The 16,966-nt window shown below is 40.0% G+C and overlaps 1 protein-coding gene across 2 annotated transcripts in view; it reads left to right on the top strand.

Annotated features, from left to right (window-relative positions):
- The first annotated feature begins 1,641 nt into the window (after positions 1-1,641).
- Positions 1,642-16,966, top strand: part of rps6kc1.S (ribosomal protein S6 kinase, 52kDa, polypeptide 1 S homeolog) — an 86,728-nt gene continuing 71,403 nt past the window's right edge. The window contains exons 1-5 of one of the 2 annotated variants that reach the window (XM_018264995.2): positions 1,642-1,800; positions 2,156-2,354; positions 5,999-6,034; positions 7,709-7,829; positions 16,714-16,829. In XM_018264995.2, coding sequence (XP_018120484.1) covers positions 2,250-2,354; positions 5,999-6,034; positions 7,709-7,829; positions 16,714-16,829 — 378 coding nt within the window. In that variant the 5' untranslated portion in view covers positions 1,642-1,800; positions 2,156-2,249. Of the gene's footprint in view, positions 1,900-2,155; positions 2,355-5,998; positions 6,035-7,708; positions 7,830-16,713; positions 16,830-16,966 lie in introns of both variants that reach the window. The other variant, XM_018264996.2, reaches the window with a different exon arrangement.

Raw genomic sequence — 16,966 nt, 5'->3', positions numbered from 1 at the left:
AGCTAAGCTAACGGTTCTGGACGAGCAAAGGGGCACCATTGTCTCACCAAGATACTGGAAAGAAGAACACCACCTGGAACAGGCAGGCCGGGCCAGCACAAGCAGAGAATCGTAAGACAGGCCGGGATCGGAATTCGAGAACGTAGAATAGTCTGAGGACAGGCAAAGGTCAGATTGGAGAGGTCAGAGTAGTCACAAGCAGGCAGGATCAGGATTGGAGAGGTTGGAGTAATCAGGAAGGCAAAGGTCAGGATTGGAGAGGATCAGAATAGTCACAGGCAAAGCAAGGGTCAAAACCAGTAATAACAGGATTATACAAGGCAAGGCACCTAGGAACTTTAAGAATAGAACCTAACAACGGGCAATGTGTAGATTACAAAAGCCCCTTTAAATACTTTTACATCATCACACTGGAAGCGCGCATGTCATAAGGAGACCAGCACTGGAACAGGAACAACGCGGCAGGTGTCCACGCCAAAGGAGCGGCAGTGCTTTGGCCGTCCACTAGACCACCGGGGTAATTCCTTACAATTCCTGTGTCACCCTGGTTTGCACCCAAACCAACTCCACGTCATGTAAAAGCCTAAAGCACATCCACATTACCTCATGGAATTGACTGCACTTATAGGCAGAGCTCGGGTGCTATTGGGAAATGTTCTAGTGTTTCTGTACCCAATGACTCCTGTCACAAAGCATACTCAGCTGATACCCCCCCCCCCGGGCCAGTGCTCCTTTAGCAAAACAATACACCTGCCCAGGGTACTTCTGGGTGAGCACCATAGAAGGATCCCATTATTCTGCTTCTATATTCTTAAATTGCCCCAGGTCCACACATGCATAGTAGTGTGAAGATCAGATTTTCAATGTACCTAGTGTTGCCACCTTTTCTGGAAAAAAATACATGCCTTCCCAGGATCCCAGGGGACGGCCCTTATTTCTTAAAATGGCAATTTTCTTTTTAGGATTAGGAAAGTACATTATTATGAAAATGGATCATTTAAATGAAGCAGGGTTCTCCCTATGAACTGTTTCATTCAATACATTTATAGACCTACACTGTTTAGGGGTATAGTTTTCCTTTTAAAAACAGATTTTGCATACCTCCCAACATTTTGGAAGTAAAGAGGGACAAATATTTTTTTCGCACATAGAACCGCAAAATTGTTTGGCTACGCCCCTTTTTGTGACCGCACCCCCTAATACCATCTTAATTTTACAAAATGCGCCAGGTTATGAAAGTTTGAAAATATTTCTCCTTATCAAACTGTTTTTTTGTCTCAAAATTGTTATCTTATCTGCAGCTGTTCAGTACAGAGAAAATAGGGACGTTCCAGTACAAATGAGGGACTGCAGGTTGATCTGTCAAAAGAGGGACTGTCCCTCTGATAAAGGGAAAGTTGGGAGGTATGTTTGCCCCCCATGATAACCAGTCCCGACCCACTACTGTCCAGAGCCCTAGCTTTTGTAAATATGGCCCAGGATAATGGAAAAATATCTGCTATCCACTTGTGGACTATAATAGAGGGAGCCCTCACATATATCACTACCACTGCCAATCCTCAAGCTCCGCCCACAAAGCCGAATTACCAATGGAATGTAAGGGATCGTAAAACCAATGAGATCGCCTCGCACGGCAACATAGTCACGTGAGAGGCGGAAGTGCCCTGTCTCCGCTGTCTGTGGCCTCTGTAGCCGGAAGTTGTAAATAATTGGGGCTCACAGGGCGGGGTGACAGTGATTGAATTGTGTGCTGCATCCCTTGTATGTGGCAGCGGGGTCGGTACAGTACGTGTAGTCACGGTGCGTGTCATGCGTGCGGGGAATGTGATTGCTAGCTGGCTTATAATGTAGCAGATGCGGCGCAGGACGTGTGTGTGTGTGTGTGTGACATTATGGCAGGTGTGTGAGTAAAGATAATGTGCTTGTTATAAGTGTCACAATGACTTGCTGTTAATTATAAATTGTTCCTATTGTGTGTGGGAATAGGCACTTTAAATAGGAATTGTTTGTGTATTTCTGCTCCTGACCTGAGAAGCTTGCACTTATTTCTTGTATGTAGCAGTATATGTACCACTATATGTACCACAATATATACCACAATATATACCACTATATGTACCATTATATATATATGTGTGTGTGTGATTGGACCCAGGGCCGGGGAGTGACAGGAGCTCATGTGGCTGTTCAATGGCAGAGAGCAGGGGAGAGGATGAGCTGAAGGTCTCTCTCTGGGATTGTCGCTGGGAATGATGATCTCTCAAAGAGACAGAGGGGATCTTGCACGTTTTTACACAGTCACAGATCCCAGGAGGCACCAGAAAGGTTTCACTATCTATAAAGTCACAGCACGGGTAAGTGATCGCATCGTCTTATTTTGCCTATTCACACAGGGCTTATCTTCATTGTGACTTATTTACGCAGCACCCAAATATTCTGCGGCGCTTTACAGAGATAATGGAGCAGCGGAGCTTACAGTCTAATACGGGGTATATTTATCAGAGAGTGAAGTTAGACATCGCCACAGTCTACTAGCATGAAATACCGCCACTCTCCGTTCATTTCTATGGGATTTTTAAAGGTGTATTTATCAAATCAAAGGGTGAGCTTTCACTTTTACCCATTGATAAATACACTTTTAAAAATCCCATAGAAATGAATGGAGAGTGGCGGTATTTCACTCAAGCGGACTGTGTTATCTCTAACTTTGATAAATATACCCCTACGGGTAAGGTCACACTGGGAGATTCGGGCAGATTTAGTTGCCTGGCAACTAATCGCCTCTTCTTTGTGGCGACTAAGCTCCCCGAACTGCTTCCCCCTGTCTTCCGCCTGCTAGAATGAAAAATCACCTGCGGCATGGCACTCGCAGCACTTCATTTTCCGAGTCGCCCAAAGTTTCCACCTGAGGCGACTCCGGAAAACGAAGCGCCACAATTTTTCATTCTAGCAGTCGGAAGACAGGGGGAAACAGTTCTGGGAGATAAGTCGCCCTAAAGAAGAGGCGATTAGTCGCCGTGCGACTAAATCTCCCCAAATCGCCCAGTGTGACCTTACCCTAAGTTTTTATCAAATGAGACATGCTGGTTAGCTTTATCAGCAGCCAGATAACTTGCCTGTGTGTTTTAGTTTACAGTGTACTTTTGCTATCTTGCAGCTCTGGGGTCCCTGGTTTGATTCCAGCCAGGCCATCATTTGCAAACAGACTGGTAAACACACTCCTTATAAAACTGACTATAGTGTGTGTGAATGTGATAAGGACTTTAGACTCCACTGGGGCAGAAAATAGCGATGCACCGAATCCTAATTTGCATATGTAAATTGGCGGTCGGAAGGGAAATCGCGTGACTTTTCATCACAAAACAAGGAAGTAAAAAATGGTTTCCTTTCCCTCCCCTATGTAGCATATGCAAATTAGGATCTGGTTCGGTATTCGGCCAAAACTTTCGCAAAGGATTTGGGGATTTGGCCGAATCTTTCACAAAGATTGAGCCACTATTTTGTGATGGTCTGTATTTTAATTGGCTCATGTGACCTAAAGTTTGGTTTGTTTGTGTGCACCGTGAATCATACGATCCCAGGGGGCGGCCCTTATTTTTTAAAATGGCAATTTTCTATTTATGATTACCCAATGGCACATACTACCAAAAAAAAAAATACTATTTTGAAAATGGTTTATTTACATGAAGCAGGATTTTACATGTGAGCTGTTTTATGCAAAATCTTTTTATAGAGACCTACATTGTTTGGGGGGTATAGTTCTCCTTTAAAAAAAGAGAATTATTTGCTTAAAAGGGAGTCTTTGGGAGATTAACTTCCTCTGTTTTGGTGCCTTTTTGATAGTGTACAAGTGTCAGTGCCACTAGCTAGCTAGTTATCCTTATGTTTGGATATGTAGAAGCTGGATGGTACCCTGAATATTGTGATCACTGTTACTAGAATTTATTTATGGTCAAAACCGCAATGATCACTGCACATTTTTTCCCTTTGAGAAGTTTTGTCTATATCTTAGGACCTGCAAAGTTGTCTGGGTTTGTGCACCATCTCATAATAGTTTCAGAGCTACTCTTTTCTCTCCAAAAACCAAATGATCTGTATCAATCCTATGATCCTACCATAAATTATCAAGTCTTACCTGTATGGATTCTTGTTCTCAGTTTAAACAATGGCATGCTATATAAATACATATGTGCATTTGGTGATTCTCTGTTAGTTTAAAGGGGTTGTTCACCTTTCCAAACACTTTTTCCAGTGCATTTGTTTTCAGATTGTTCACCAGAAATAGACTTTCTTTTCAATACTTTCCATCTTTTATTTATTACCATTTTTCCAAAATCTAAGTTTAATGTCCCTGTCTCTGGTGTTTCAGTCTAGCAGCTCAGTAATTCAGGTGTAGACTCTAAACTTTTACAATTTTGCAACTTTTAGTTGAGACAATTATCAGCAGCATCTCTGCAGTATAAGCAACTATTGTATAAATTCTAACAGCTGCCTTTGAAGGACATGTAAACCCTCCTCACAAAAATGTAATCAGTGAACAGCCTCTTTGAAATCTTTAGATACCGGCCACTCTGGTTGTTAAAAGGCTAATAGTAAGGCTGCAGCATCCCCTTAATTACTTAGAATTTCTTCTCCTCTTCTAACCCACTCTGCCCCTCCCTCAGGAATTTGCTTTGGCTGTTGGCTTATGAGCATGCTTAGTTCTTCTCAGCTCAGATTACTAAACACACCCTTCAGTCTAACAGCCAATGACAATATAGCATTGCTGGTTCCCATAGAAACTCTACGCTAGCTGTTTGATCCTATTTTTTTCTCCTAACTACCTCTCCTGAGCTCAACTTAACCATTACAGTGCTCAACCACAGCAGAACTTTTGTTGTGTCTGTGTAAACCTACATTCTGAATTGCATGAACTTTACAGCATACATGTCCTATTTACAGATGATGTGTCAGGGAAAATGGCCGCCGGGTGAAAGGTGCTATTTGTTTTAGGAAAATGTGATGGCGCTGTCAAACGGAGGGCATATATGCAGTACCAATTATGTGGCTTGGGTGGGGAAGATATGACCACATTAAATACTTGGTAGGAAAATGTAGGCTTTACATGTCCTTTAATGAAACTTGGGTAATCAGCACAGCAAGAATAAAGATTAGACATGTATCAATTTAGAACAGTTCAGAGGGTCGGCTATCCCTCTTCACAGAGCTGCTTTAGAAGTTGAGCTATTTAGTACAGGGTTAAAGGCTCTTTTGAATGTGTATCATAGCACAAGCAGTAGTGATTCTCACTGTAATATGTAGAGCTGAAGTTTGTTTGAGTAAATCTTTCTCCATGTTGGCCTGGTTGAGAAGCAGACAGAGTATAGGCCAATCCAATTGGGTGTAGAGTTCTGTGGAATCTCTTAGGTTCAAAAATGCCCACCTGACCCCTTCTCCATTCATGAGCTTCAATTTTTAACTGAAAAACGTACAAATGATATTTTATTTAAATGGACCTTTCTGTTTTCAGCGTTTTGGTCATATTGTACATCTGCATGATCTAAAGTCCTGTTGTTAAAACTGACAATAGTAGCAGCGGGACTAGAAATAACTGTCTGAAACTGAAATAAATTTTTATGTTTTAAGGGCTGATTTATCAAGGGTCGAATGGTAAATTTGAATTTTCGACTTTCAGAATTCACACCATGGAAACAGTTTAGTGATGTGCGGGCCGGCCTGAAACCCGCGGGTCGGGCGGGTTAGGGTCAGGTGCGCATTAGTGTGAGTTAAGAACTTCCCTTATTTACAGTCTGAATCACCAGTTATAAACAAAATCGATTTTCGGGTTTGATAAAATTGATGAAAGTTTTATTCCCCAGCTAAATCGAACATGCAGCTCTGATTGGTTGTACACTTATATCTGTCTTCCACTATTTATCTGTATATATCCACACACCTCTTGTCTTTGCACTGCTATAACTGGAGTTTTATTCATTAAATATTATATTTCCATTTTCAGATTGTGTCAAGGAAGAATCCTGAGGATGTTCAGGAGGTAATTCATTTTGTTGTTAATTTTCTGTCCTATTTCATGTTTTTAAAAGTTCAAGTTAACTGGATAATCTTTAGAATAACATATTTTTTCTTTATGCAAAATAAGTATTTGGGGTATGATTTTGTTTTAATCTTCCAAGAGTTTTGATTTCACTGGGGGTGTGGTGAATTATATGGGACCTTAAAGGAGCAGTAACATCAAAAAATGCAAGTATTTTAAAGTAATACAAAGAAAATTCAGTGATGCCCTGCATTGGTAAAACTGGTGAGTTTGCTTCAGAAACTCTACTATAGTTTATATAAACAAGCTGCTGCGTAGCAATTGGGGCAGCCATTCAAAGGAGAAAGCGCTCAGGTTACACCGCAGATGAGCTCTGTAGAACATAATGGTGTTATCTGTTATCCACTATTTAACCTGTGCCATATAGACTTTTTTTCAATTCCCACCATTGCTACACATAAGCTTGTTTATATAAACTATAGTAGTACTTATCTGTTATCTACTGTGTATCCTGTGCTTGAATAGCTGCCCCCATGGCTACACAGCAGCTTGTTTATATTAACTATATTAGTACTTAACTGTTATATACTGTGTTTCCTGTGCTTGTATGGCTGCCCCCATGGCTATACAGCAGATTGTTTATATAAACTACAGTAGTACTTATCTGTTATCTACTGTGTATCCTGTGCTTGAATGGCTGCCCCCATGGCTACACAGCAGCTTGTTTATATAAACTATAGTAGTACTTATCTGTCATCTACTGTGTATCCTGTGCTTGAATGGCTGCCCCCATGGCTACACAGCAGCTTGTTTATATAAACTATAGTAGTACTTATCTGTTATCTACTGTGTATCCTGTGCTTGAATAGCTGCCCCCATGGCTACACAACTGCTTGTTTATATAAACTACAGTAGTACTTATCTGTTACCTACTGTGTATCCTGTGCTTGAATAGCTGCCCCTATGGCTACACATCCACTTGTTTATATCAACTATAGTAGTACTTATCTGTTATCTACTGTGTATCCTGTGCTTGAATGGCTGCCCCCATGGCTAAACAGCAGCTTGTTTATATAAACTATAGTAGTATTTATCTGTTATCTACTGTGTATCCTGTGTTTGAATGGCTGCCCCCATGGCTACACAGCAGCATGTTTATATAAACTTTAGTAGTATTTATCTGTTATCTACTGTGTATCCTGTGCTTGAATGGCTGCCCCCATGGCTACACAGCAGCTTGTTTATATAAACTGTAGTAGTATTTATCTGTTATCTACTGTGTATCCTGTGCTTGAATGGCTGCCCCCAAGGCTCTGACTGATCAACTGTTGCATAATAATAAAATCTGATTGGTTGCTAACGGACACTATTCTGTTGCTAAAAACGTACACCAGTTTTGTAAATTCCCTGATGTGGTTCTATTTCATCATGTGGGTTTCCAGGCAGCATTGAGTGACATGCAAGCCTCCAGCCTACCTGCTGCAACAATAAAGCAATAACATTGATTTTTGGCCTGTCGAATACTTTCTGTGTTATCTGATCAGTATAGCTGTTCATGGTTGCGTCCAGACCAACAGTAAATATATGCTGAGCCAATAATATCAGGATGTACGGGAAATCTTTCTCATTTCTGGTAGCTTATAAAAATTTATTTTTTTCCTTTTACCCCATCAGATAGTTGCTTGGAAGCGATACAGCGACTTCAAGAAATTACACATAGATCTCTGGCAAATACACAAAAATCTCTTCAAACAACAAGAGCTCTTCCCCCCATTTGCCAAAGCAAAACTCTTTGGTGAGTATTTTTTGGTCATGTCCTCTTTTGAGGAAGGTAAAAACACTGGGGGTTCCAAATGTTAGGCACCCCCAAGTGATTAAAATAACTTACCTAATACCCTGGGCCAGTGCTCCTGATTGCTAAAAACTACACCTGCCTGGGGATGCCTAACATTTGGCCCACCAGTGATTTCACCTTTCCTTCTCTGTTAAGCTTACGATATGAAACTGTGTATAATAGTCACCCCCCCTAGTCCATGTGCATAAAAAGTATACCCTTAAAGGAGAACTAAACCCCCTTGTAATAAAAGCCCCAATTAACTTCCTGCCATCACACCCCTCTCCCTCTCCACACTGTGCCTTAGTTAAAAAGAAGCCCCTGAAAAAAAAAAAACCCTTATTTTAAACTGCAGCACAGTAGACTATACGGGTCTGGACGCCATCACGGAGCCTGTGGGAGCATGTGCAGTTGGGCCTAGCCAGGAATCTTACTTCAACTGCACATGCTTCCATGCGTTCAGACCCAAAAGAATGGGAACGTCCGGAAGATGGTGCCCGGGTACTCCGCTGTGCTGCTCTGTTTAAGGTCAGGGTTTTATTTAGAGGCTTCTTTTTAATTAAGACACAGTGTGGAGAGGGGGGATGGCAGGAAGTTAAAAGACCAGTAAGATACATTTATTTCTTTTTTTTATTTTATTTTTTTTTTAAATTAGATTCTTTTTAATGAAAAAAAAACCCGCCAAGACTGTTTTCACTTTTAATTCGCAAAGCTTTTATTAAGAAATTACTTACCGATTCTCTGCTTGTGCTCCTCTTCAGAAACTGTGACAGGGCGATGTTCCATTGTGCATTGCTCAATTTCTCCTCCCTGCCTTCTATAGGAGATAGCCAGGGAGGAGAAATCGAGCGCCGCACGATGGATCGTCGCCCTGTCAGCGTTTCTGAACAGGAGCACAAGCAAAGAAGTAATTTATTAATAAAAGCTTTGCGAATTCAAAGGGAAAACTGTCTTGGTGTTATTTTTTCGTTAAAAAGAAACAAATTTTTGTAAATTTTTTTTTTGTTACTGGTCCTTTAATGGGGGTTTTTTCTATACCTGAGTAAAAAAACTCTAGAAGCTCTCTGTTTAGGATAGCGGCTGCAGTATTAGCTTGGTGTGACATCACTTCCTGCCTGAGTCTCTCCCTGCTCACTCATAGCTCTGGGCTCAGAGTACAGCAAGAACGGGGGGGGGGGGGGGAGAGGAAGCCGCAAACTGAGCATGCTCATGCCGGGGCAAGGAGGTTTAAACTGAAGGCAGGAAGTCTGATACAGCTTTACTTTGAGGGTTTACTGGTGTATTTAGGTGGACCTTTCTGATATGCTTACTTAGTTTTAACCTTTCTTTCTCCTTTGAGGGGGGGGCACATGGGTCATAACTGTTGCTTCTGAATCTGAGCTGAATGCTGAGGATCAATTGCAAACTCACTGAACAGTTATGTCCCATGTGGCCAGTGGCGTAACTACCGGGGGAGCAGGGGGTGCGATTGTGCCAGGGCCTCGGCAGCTCGACGCAATGAATCCGTGCAGTTCCGGGCGTACGGAGGGGGCGGGGGTGCGGCTGCGCGTCATGCGCCAGGGCCTGCCCCCCTCTAGTTACGTTACTGCATGTGGCCCCCCTTAAAGTCGCTGACTAACTCTGAGTTAGAGAGCTGAAAAAGCAGGAAGTAGTGTTCTGGCTATTATGTTTCACATCCAGTCACTCCAGCCTTTATACATTACATTTTTGGCTAACTAACTATATTAGAAACATTTTTTTATTTTGCACAGCCTATCTATTTATACAGTTTTTATTTTTACACCAAACTGTTGGCCCTCTATGCCTCTGGTTTTTAAGTAGCCCAAAATAGCCCCCCTCATGGGGGCATATTTATCAAAGGATGAAGTTAGAGATCACCACAGTCCTCTAGACTGAAATTACACCACTCTCCATTCATTTCTATGGGATTTTTAAAAGGGTATTTATCAAGGGGTGATCCTTTGATAAATATGCCTGAAAAGATCCCATAGAAATGAATGGATTGTGGTGGAATTTCAGTGTAGAGGATTGTGGTGATCTCTAACTCCACTCTCTGATAAATATGCCCCATAGAGTTACATTTCAATCACTTGGTTAAAATAAGGGAAGTGTGTCCTTAATAACCCTTAAAAATATTAAGTAACACTGTGGCAAGCTGCTATACATGTGCCACATGTCATAAGTAAATCATATCAATGTATGGCCATCTTAACCCATATATATATATTAGGTGGGCCAGGGTCTAAATAATGTTCCCTAAATGTAACAGCTGTGCTGTGTAATGCATTCATACAAGCTGAGAAAATGTAGCTGAAGGGCCAGTCATTTCATACAATATTTATACACTTTTGTTGGTCTGTAATTTTTGTTTACATGTAAAATTGATCTTTCATTATTGAAGTGTTTGCAGTCAACATAATGAAATTGTTCTCCCTCTAGTGGTCTTCTTTATTATTTACTGACTTGACTGCTTGGTTTGGAGAAGGCCAGCGTGTGCAGACCTGCAAGGCCAAACATTACATAGAAATAAAATAAGTTTGAAGCTTTGAGGCTTCGTGGTCAGGCTTCATTAGTGCATTATATTAATTTGAATGTGTCTTTTAACAGTGTTGGTTTTCTCAGTCTGTAACTTTAAGGTTCAGGACAAAACGAAATTGAGCCTGCTGCTGGGAATTAAAAAATGCACTCAACCCCATTGTAAAATATATAGCTATTAAAAATCACTGCTGTCACTGTACTTTCTAATGAACTTTGAGGTGACTTTCAACATCCTAATATTTTACAACAGGGTTGCATTATTTGTTATACAGGTATGAGATCTGAATTACAGAAAGGCTGTCTCCCATAGACTTTATTATAATCAAATAATTACATTTTTTAAAAATGATTTCCTTTTTCTCTGTAATAATGAAACAGTAGCTTGTACTTTTATCACAACTAAGATATAATTAATCCTTATTGGAAGCAAAACCAGCCTATTGGGTTTATTTCATGTTATTTTCTAGTAGACTTGAAGATCCAAATTACAGAAAGATCCATTATACCGAAAAAACCCAGGTCCTGAACATTCTGCATACTAGGTCCCATACCTGCAATAAAGAGAGTCATACATCACTAAGCACCAACTGAAAATGACACCACTAAGGACTATTTATAAGAATATTATTTACAACATATTCATGGCTCTTATGTAATAAAGGTATAGAACTTATTATCCAGAATTCTAGGGACCGGAGGCTTTCCAGCTAACGGATCTTTCCATAATTGGGATCTTCATACTTTAAGCCTACTAGAAAATCATTTAAACATTAAATAAGCCCAATAGTCTGGTTTTGCCATACCTCCCAACATTTTGGAAGTAAAAAGAGGGACAAAAAAAATTTTCCCGCACGTAGTGCAGCAATTTTTTTGACCACACCCCTTTCTGTGGCCACACCCCATAATTACCATGTTTGTTTTACAAAATTTGGCAGGTTATGAAAGTTTGAAAATATTTCTCCTTATCTAAACTGTGTTTGTGTCTCAAAATTGTTACAAAGTATCTTATTTGCACCTGTTAGCTGTTCTGGGCTCTCTGCTAAAAGCCAATTAAGTGAGAAACTTTGTTTCTTTTTCTGGCTGTTCAGTGCAGAGAAAAGAGGGACTTTCCAGTACAAATGAGGGACTGCGGGTTGAGCTGTCAAAAGAGGGACTGTCCCTCCAAAAAAGGGACAGTTGGGAGGTATAGTTTTGCTTCCAATAAGGATTAATTATATCTTAGTTTAATGTACAAGCTACTGTTTTATTAAGAATCATTTTTAAGAATTTGGATTATTTCAATAAAATTGTAGTCTATGGGAAACGGCCTTTCTTTAATTCAGATCTTTCTGGATAACGGATCCATACCTCTATAAGTTTATATTTCTCTATAGTTTAAGCTCTTATATGATTATACCCAGCTATACCCAGCATTGTTATATTCCTTAAACTTCACTGTGAAACTGATTGAATTAGGAGTGAGCCTGGCATCTTCTAACCTGTCACACACTAATTTTTTTGTTGTCACAAAGTCTCTTGTGTGTGAGAGTTCGCAAAAAATGTTGCCTTTTAGTCCAATCATATACAGGTATAGAATCCATAATCTGGAAACCTGTTATTCAGAAAGTTCTGAAGTCAATCTCCCATAGACTGGCAAAACAATTCTATTGGGGTTATTCAATATTAAAATAATTTTTTAGGAAGCTAAAATATGTGGATCTAAAATACTGAAAGATCCCTTATCTGGAAAATCCCAGGTCCTGAGCAAAAAGAAAAAAGATCAAAAAAAGATCAAAATCCATCAAGTTTTACCACTCCAAACGAACCCCAATGCACTTATATACACTCGTACATCCATATATAAAATGTATATACCGTACCCATATCTATGCTAATTGTAGTTTATAGTACAGGTATGGGACCTGTTACCCAGAATGCTTGTGACCTGGGGTTTTTCCGGTTAACGGATATTTCCGTAATTTGGGTCTTATGTCTACTAGAAATTCATTTAAACATTAAATAAACCCAATAGGCTTTTGCTTCCAATAAGGATTAATTATATCTTAGTTGGGATCAAGTACAAGCTACGGTTTTATTATTACAGAGAAAAAGGAAATCGATTTTAAAAATTTGGATTATTTGGATAAAATGGAGTCCATGGGAGACAGCCATTCCGTAATTCGGAGCTTTCTGGATATCTGGTTTCCGGATAAGGGATCTTATACCTGTATTACAATAGCCTTTAATATTATACTTGTTTAAGAAGTAGTTCAAGACACTCTTAAAGGCTTTAATGTGACCATAATCTATCTTCACAACATCACCCTGCAGGCCATTTCCCAACATTACTGTCCTCAATCTGAAAAACCACCTACTCTGCTTCAAATAAAAGTTCTGTTCCTCTTATCTGAAGGGGTGGCCTCTGGTGTGTTGATCATTTTATGGGATAAAGATCCCCACTATCTGTCTATAATGTCCTCTAATGTAATTGTAAAGTGTAATCATCCCCACACAAGCATCTTTTTCTGAGAGAAAAACAACCTGAACCTTGATAGTCTCTCTCTGCATTCTTTCCAGCTCATTAATATCAAAGCTCATTAATATCATTCTTAAAGGAACAGTAACACAAAAAATGAAAGTATTTTAAAGTAAAGAAATTATCATGTACTGTTGCTCTGCACTGGTAAAACTGATCTGTTTACTTCAGAAACACTACTATAGTTTATATAAACAAGCTGATTTATTTATTTGCTTTAAAAGCCACAGAATGTACAAAAATCCCCAGATCCTTCTCAATTAAGGAAACCCCCAACACACTGTCATTTGGTGTATAAGTAATGGTTTTGCACAATTCAGTGTCATCGGCAAAAATAGAAACCCTACTTTTTACACACAACTACAGGTCATTGATATACAAGTGGACCAAGTACAGAGCCCTGTCGTACTCCACTAACACTGGTCCAATTGGAAAATGCTCTATATACCAGCACTCTTTGTAATCTATCCTTCAGGCAGTTCTCTATCCAAGTACAAATACTATGTTCCAGGCCAACATTCCTTAATTTAACCAGTAACCTTCTGTGTGGCGCTATATCAAATGCTTTAGCAAAGTCTAAGCAGATCACATCCACTGCCATCCCTGAATCGAGGTCACTGCTCACCTCCTCATAAAAGGCAATTAAATTAGTTTGGCTTCATTTGTAACACATAAAAACCATATTCATAGCATATTATTGTGTTTTTCAATGTAGTCAAGTATCTTATCCATTGTATATGTTTGCCAGTAGTAGGAGCAGTTCACCATAGAATTAACTTTTAAGTGTAATGGCCTTCATTTTTAATTATGTTCATGTCTATTGAGCCTCTTACCCTAGCCTTTATATTACATATGCAATACATTTTACATACATGTATGAGATTTGTTATCGTTATCCAGAAAGCTCCAAATTACGGAAAGTCTCCCATAGGGGTATATTTATCAAAGAGTGAAGTTAATAGTGAAGATCCGCCACTTCCCATTCATTTCTATGGGGTTTTTAAAGGCATATTTATCAAAGGGTGAAATTTCACTTTCACCCATTGATAAATACGCCTTTCAAAATCCCATAGAAATGAATGGAGAGTTGCGGAATTTCACTCTAGTGTGGCGGAACTTCACTCTTTGATAAATTTACCCCATAGACTCCATTAAAATTAAATAATACAGAAGTTTAAAATTGATTTTCTTTTTCTCTGTATTAATAAAACAGTAGCTTGTATTTGATTCCAACTAAGAAATAATTAATCCTTATTGGAAGCAAAACCAGCCTATTGGGGTTATTTAATGTTTATAGGATTTTCTAGTAGATTTAAGGTATAAAGATCCAAATTACAGAAAGATCTGTTGTCCAGAAACCCCTAGGTCCCAAGCATTCTGGATAACAGGTCCCATACCTGTATTTACTGCAGACATTCAAACTGTTGCTTGGGAAAGATAGACCCTAGTAACCAGGTAACCATTTATATTCCAAACGGGAAAGCTGCATAACTAAACATTCAATTATTCAAAACCTACAATGAATAAAAATGTAGTTTGTATTATAATTTTAGGGATAACTGCACCTATTGCAGTGTATCTGATATGGGGGAATCTGAAAGACTTTTTAGGGAGAGATTTTGGGCAATTGCTTATTTCATATGTTTGACTCTCTGTAATTAAAAGGGGTGAATTGATGATCTCTTGCAGTACTCAGTGGTTTGCTTAATTTCCAAGAGGTGCCTATGAGACAGAGCCTACAGCTTGGGGCCGGGCACAAAATCCATCACATCAAAGAGCCCCCCCTCAGTTTGTCTAACGTTGGCCGGAGTGTTTGCTTAATCTGTTTGGTTCCCACATACTCTGATAACAAACCACACGCGTCTAAAGTCAGAATATCAATATTTATGTAGAGCCGCACAAAGGCCCCCCTTGGGAAAGCAGCTTGTTGTTTCCCCTCTCTCCACATGCTCCCACCGAAGTCTTTTCCATCCGGCTCAAAGGAAAGAAACCACAGGAGGCAGGCATTGTAAAGAAATGATAACAGACCCTGTCGCCATTGTCTAACTTTTCATTTGTAACCTTGCTGTTATTGCCTGGCGTGGAGGTTTGATCTTTGTAACAATTAGAAATCAATGTTAAAGGGGAACTATCTCGAAAATGAAAATTTTAATATAAGCTTCCTCATACTGAAATAAATTTTTTTTCTAGATACAATCAATTAAAATTCTGCATTGTCTCTGCAATAATCAAGTTTATAATCACTATCACAATCTCTGCATCTGTTTCTCTTCATTCTGTCTTCATGCAGGAGTTGGGTGTCAGATGAATGATCCAATATATCTTATAGGGGGGCTTCCTTTCCTAGCAGATGTATTAGGGTCTGGCCACACGGGCAGATTTGGGGAGATTAGTTGTCAGGCGACATATCTCCTCTTCTTCACGGCAAGTAATCTCCCTGATCTGCCTTCCGCCAGCTAAAATGTAAATCGGCTGGGGGAGGCACACGGCGTGCTTCATTTTCCGAAGTCGCCCGTAATTGCTTCCAAAGGAAACTTCAGGCGACTTCGGAAAATGAAGCGCTCCATGTACCTGCTCCCAGGCGATTTACATTTTAGCCGGCAGAAAACAGATCGGGGAGATTAGTCGCCGTGAAGAAGAGATTTGTCGCCTGGCGACTAATCTTCCCAAATCTGCACGTGTGGACAGACCCTAAGAGCTCACAAATAACTAATTCCATTACAAAAATCGAACAAAATAACTGCTTTTTGCAAAAATCCTGCATGTAGAGAGCCATGGTGTCTGGTGATTTAAATAGAGTGAGCTCTAATATCTCTTCTAGGCAAAAGGAGCCCTCTTATCTGACACCTAACTCCTGAATGAAGACAGATAAAGGTGGCCATACACGGGCCGATAAAAGCTGCCGACAGACTGAGTCGGCATCGTATTGGCCCCTGTTTGGGGCACTCCGACGGGCTTCCGTGATCAATATCTGGTAGAGAGTCGGCCAGGTGTCAATTGGGCAGGGGTAAAAATCCTGTCGCGGACCGCATCTTTTTCGATAATGCAGTTCCATGATCCGACTGACCGTATTGCTTTCATATGATCTGATCGTGGGCCCTTCCTTGAAGGTCGGCATATCAGGGAGAGATCCGGTTGTTTGGTGAACGCCAAATGAGCGGATCTCTGTGTATGGCCACCTTAACGCTCTTTGTAACATGTTGACACAGGGTTCCTTGGCTTGTGAATACTGATCTATTTGTTTTCTTCTTTCTTTAATCTTCCTTTTATCTGTTCAGAAGCTGGACTTATGTATCCCATCCCAGTCTCATTGGTATTATGGGTAATTAGGCATCAAAAATCAGTTAACCAAGAAAATAAATATGTAACCCAGCCATGCTGGTGGAGAGCTAGTATACAATCATTGTGTGGTAGTGTATCGGGCAGGTAGGCTGACCACAGTGTAGCTCCAAATCCCCAAGAATCACTTGTCCCAGAGTCTGTTCTCATCCAGTCAATCAAGATGTCACAGTGGGGATAATACCCTGACCAACAATATAAGGCAGAAGCAGTGACTTGCCAGTGCCCAACCAATAGACTTCTTCTAAATAATTTTTGCTTATGCTTTTTTAAATAAATATCTAATTTTGAATCTACACCTACTCTGCAAATTCAGGGGGAAATGTACACCCATCTACGAATGCTGAGTAGTGTCCCTGTTCTGTAGAGACTCTACTCAAAATTATCCCTGATCTGACCAGTCCTACACGACTGTGCCTAATTCTTCCATTTAATGGAGGGTTTGTATTGTAGGGCGGTTTGATGAAAACGTGATTGAAGAGAGAAGGCAGTGTGCCGAAGATTTGCTCCAGTTTTCTGCCAACATCCCAGCACTCTATAACAGCAGCCAGCTAGAAGATTTTTTTAAGGTAGGTAATGTTCATAATTATAATGGATAGAAGTTATGAATTCCTTAATGATATAAAATCACGTATGTGTCTGTTTTGCCACGCGTGTGGTTCTGTTATACCAATTTAAGTGCCAATTAATTAATTAGTAATGGAAA

Source organism: Xenopus laevis, chromosome 5S, assembly GCF_017654675.1.
Source record: "Xenopus laevis strain J_2021 chromosome 5S, Xenopus_laevis_v10.1, whole genome shotgun sequence".
NCBI lineage: Eukaryota > Metazoa > Chordata > Amphibia > Anura > Pipidae > Xenopus > Xenopus laevis.
Note: the sequence above shows the minus strand (reverse complement) of the source record. Positions and strands in the feature narration are given on the sequence as shown.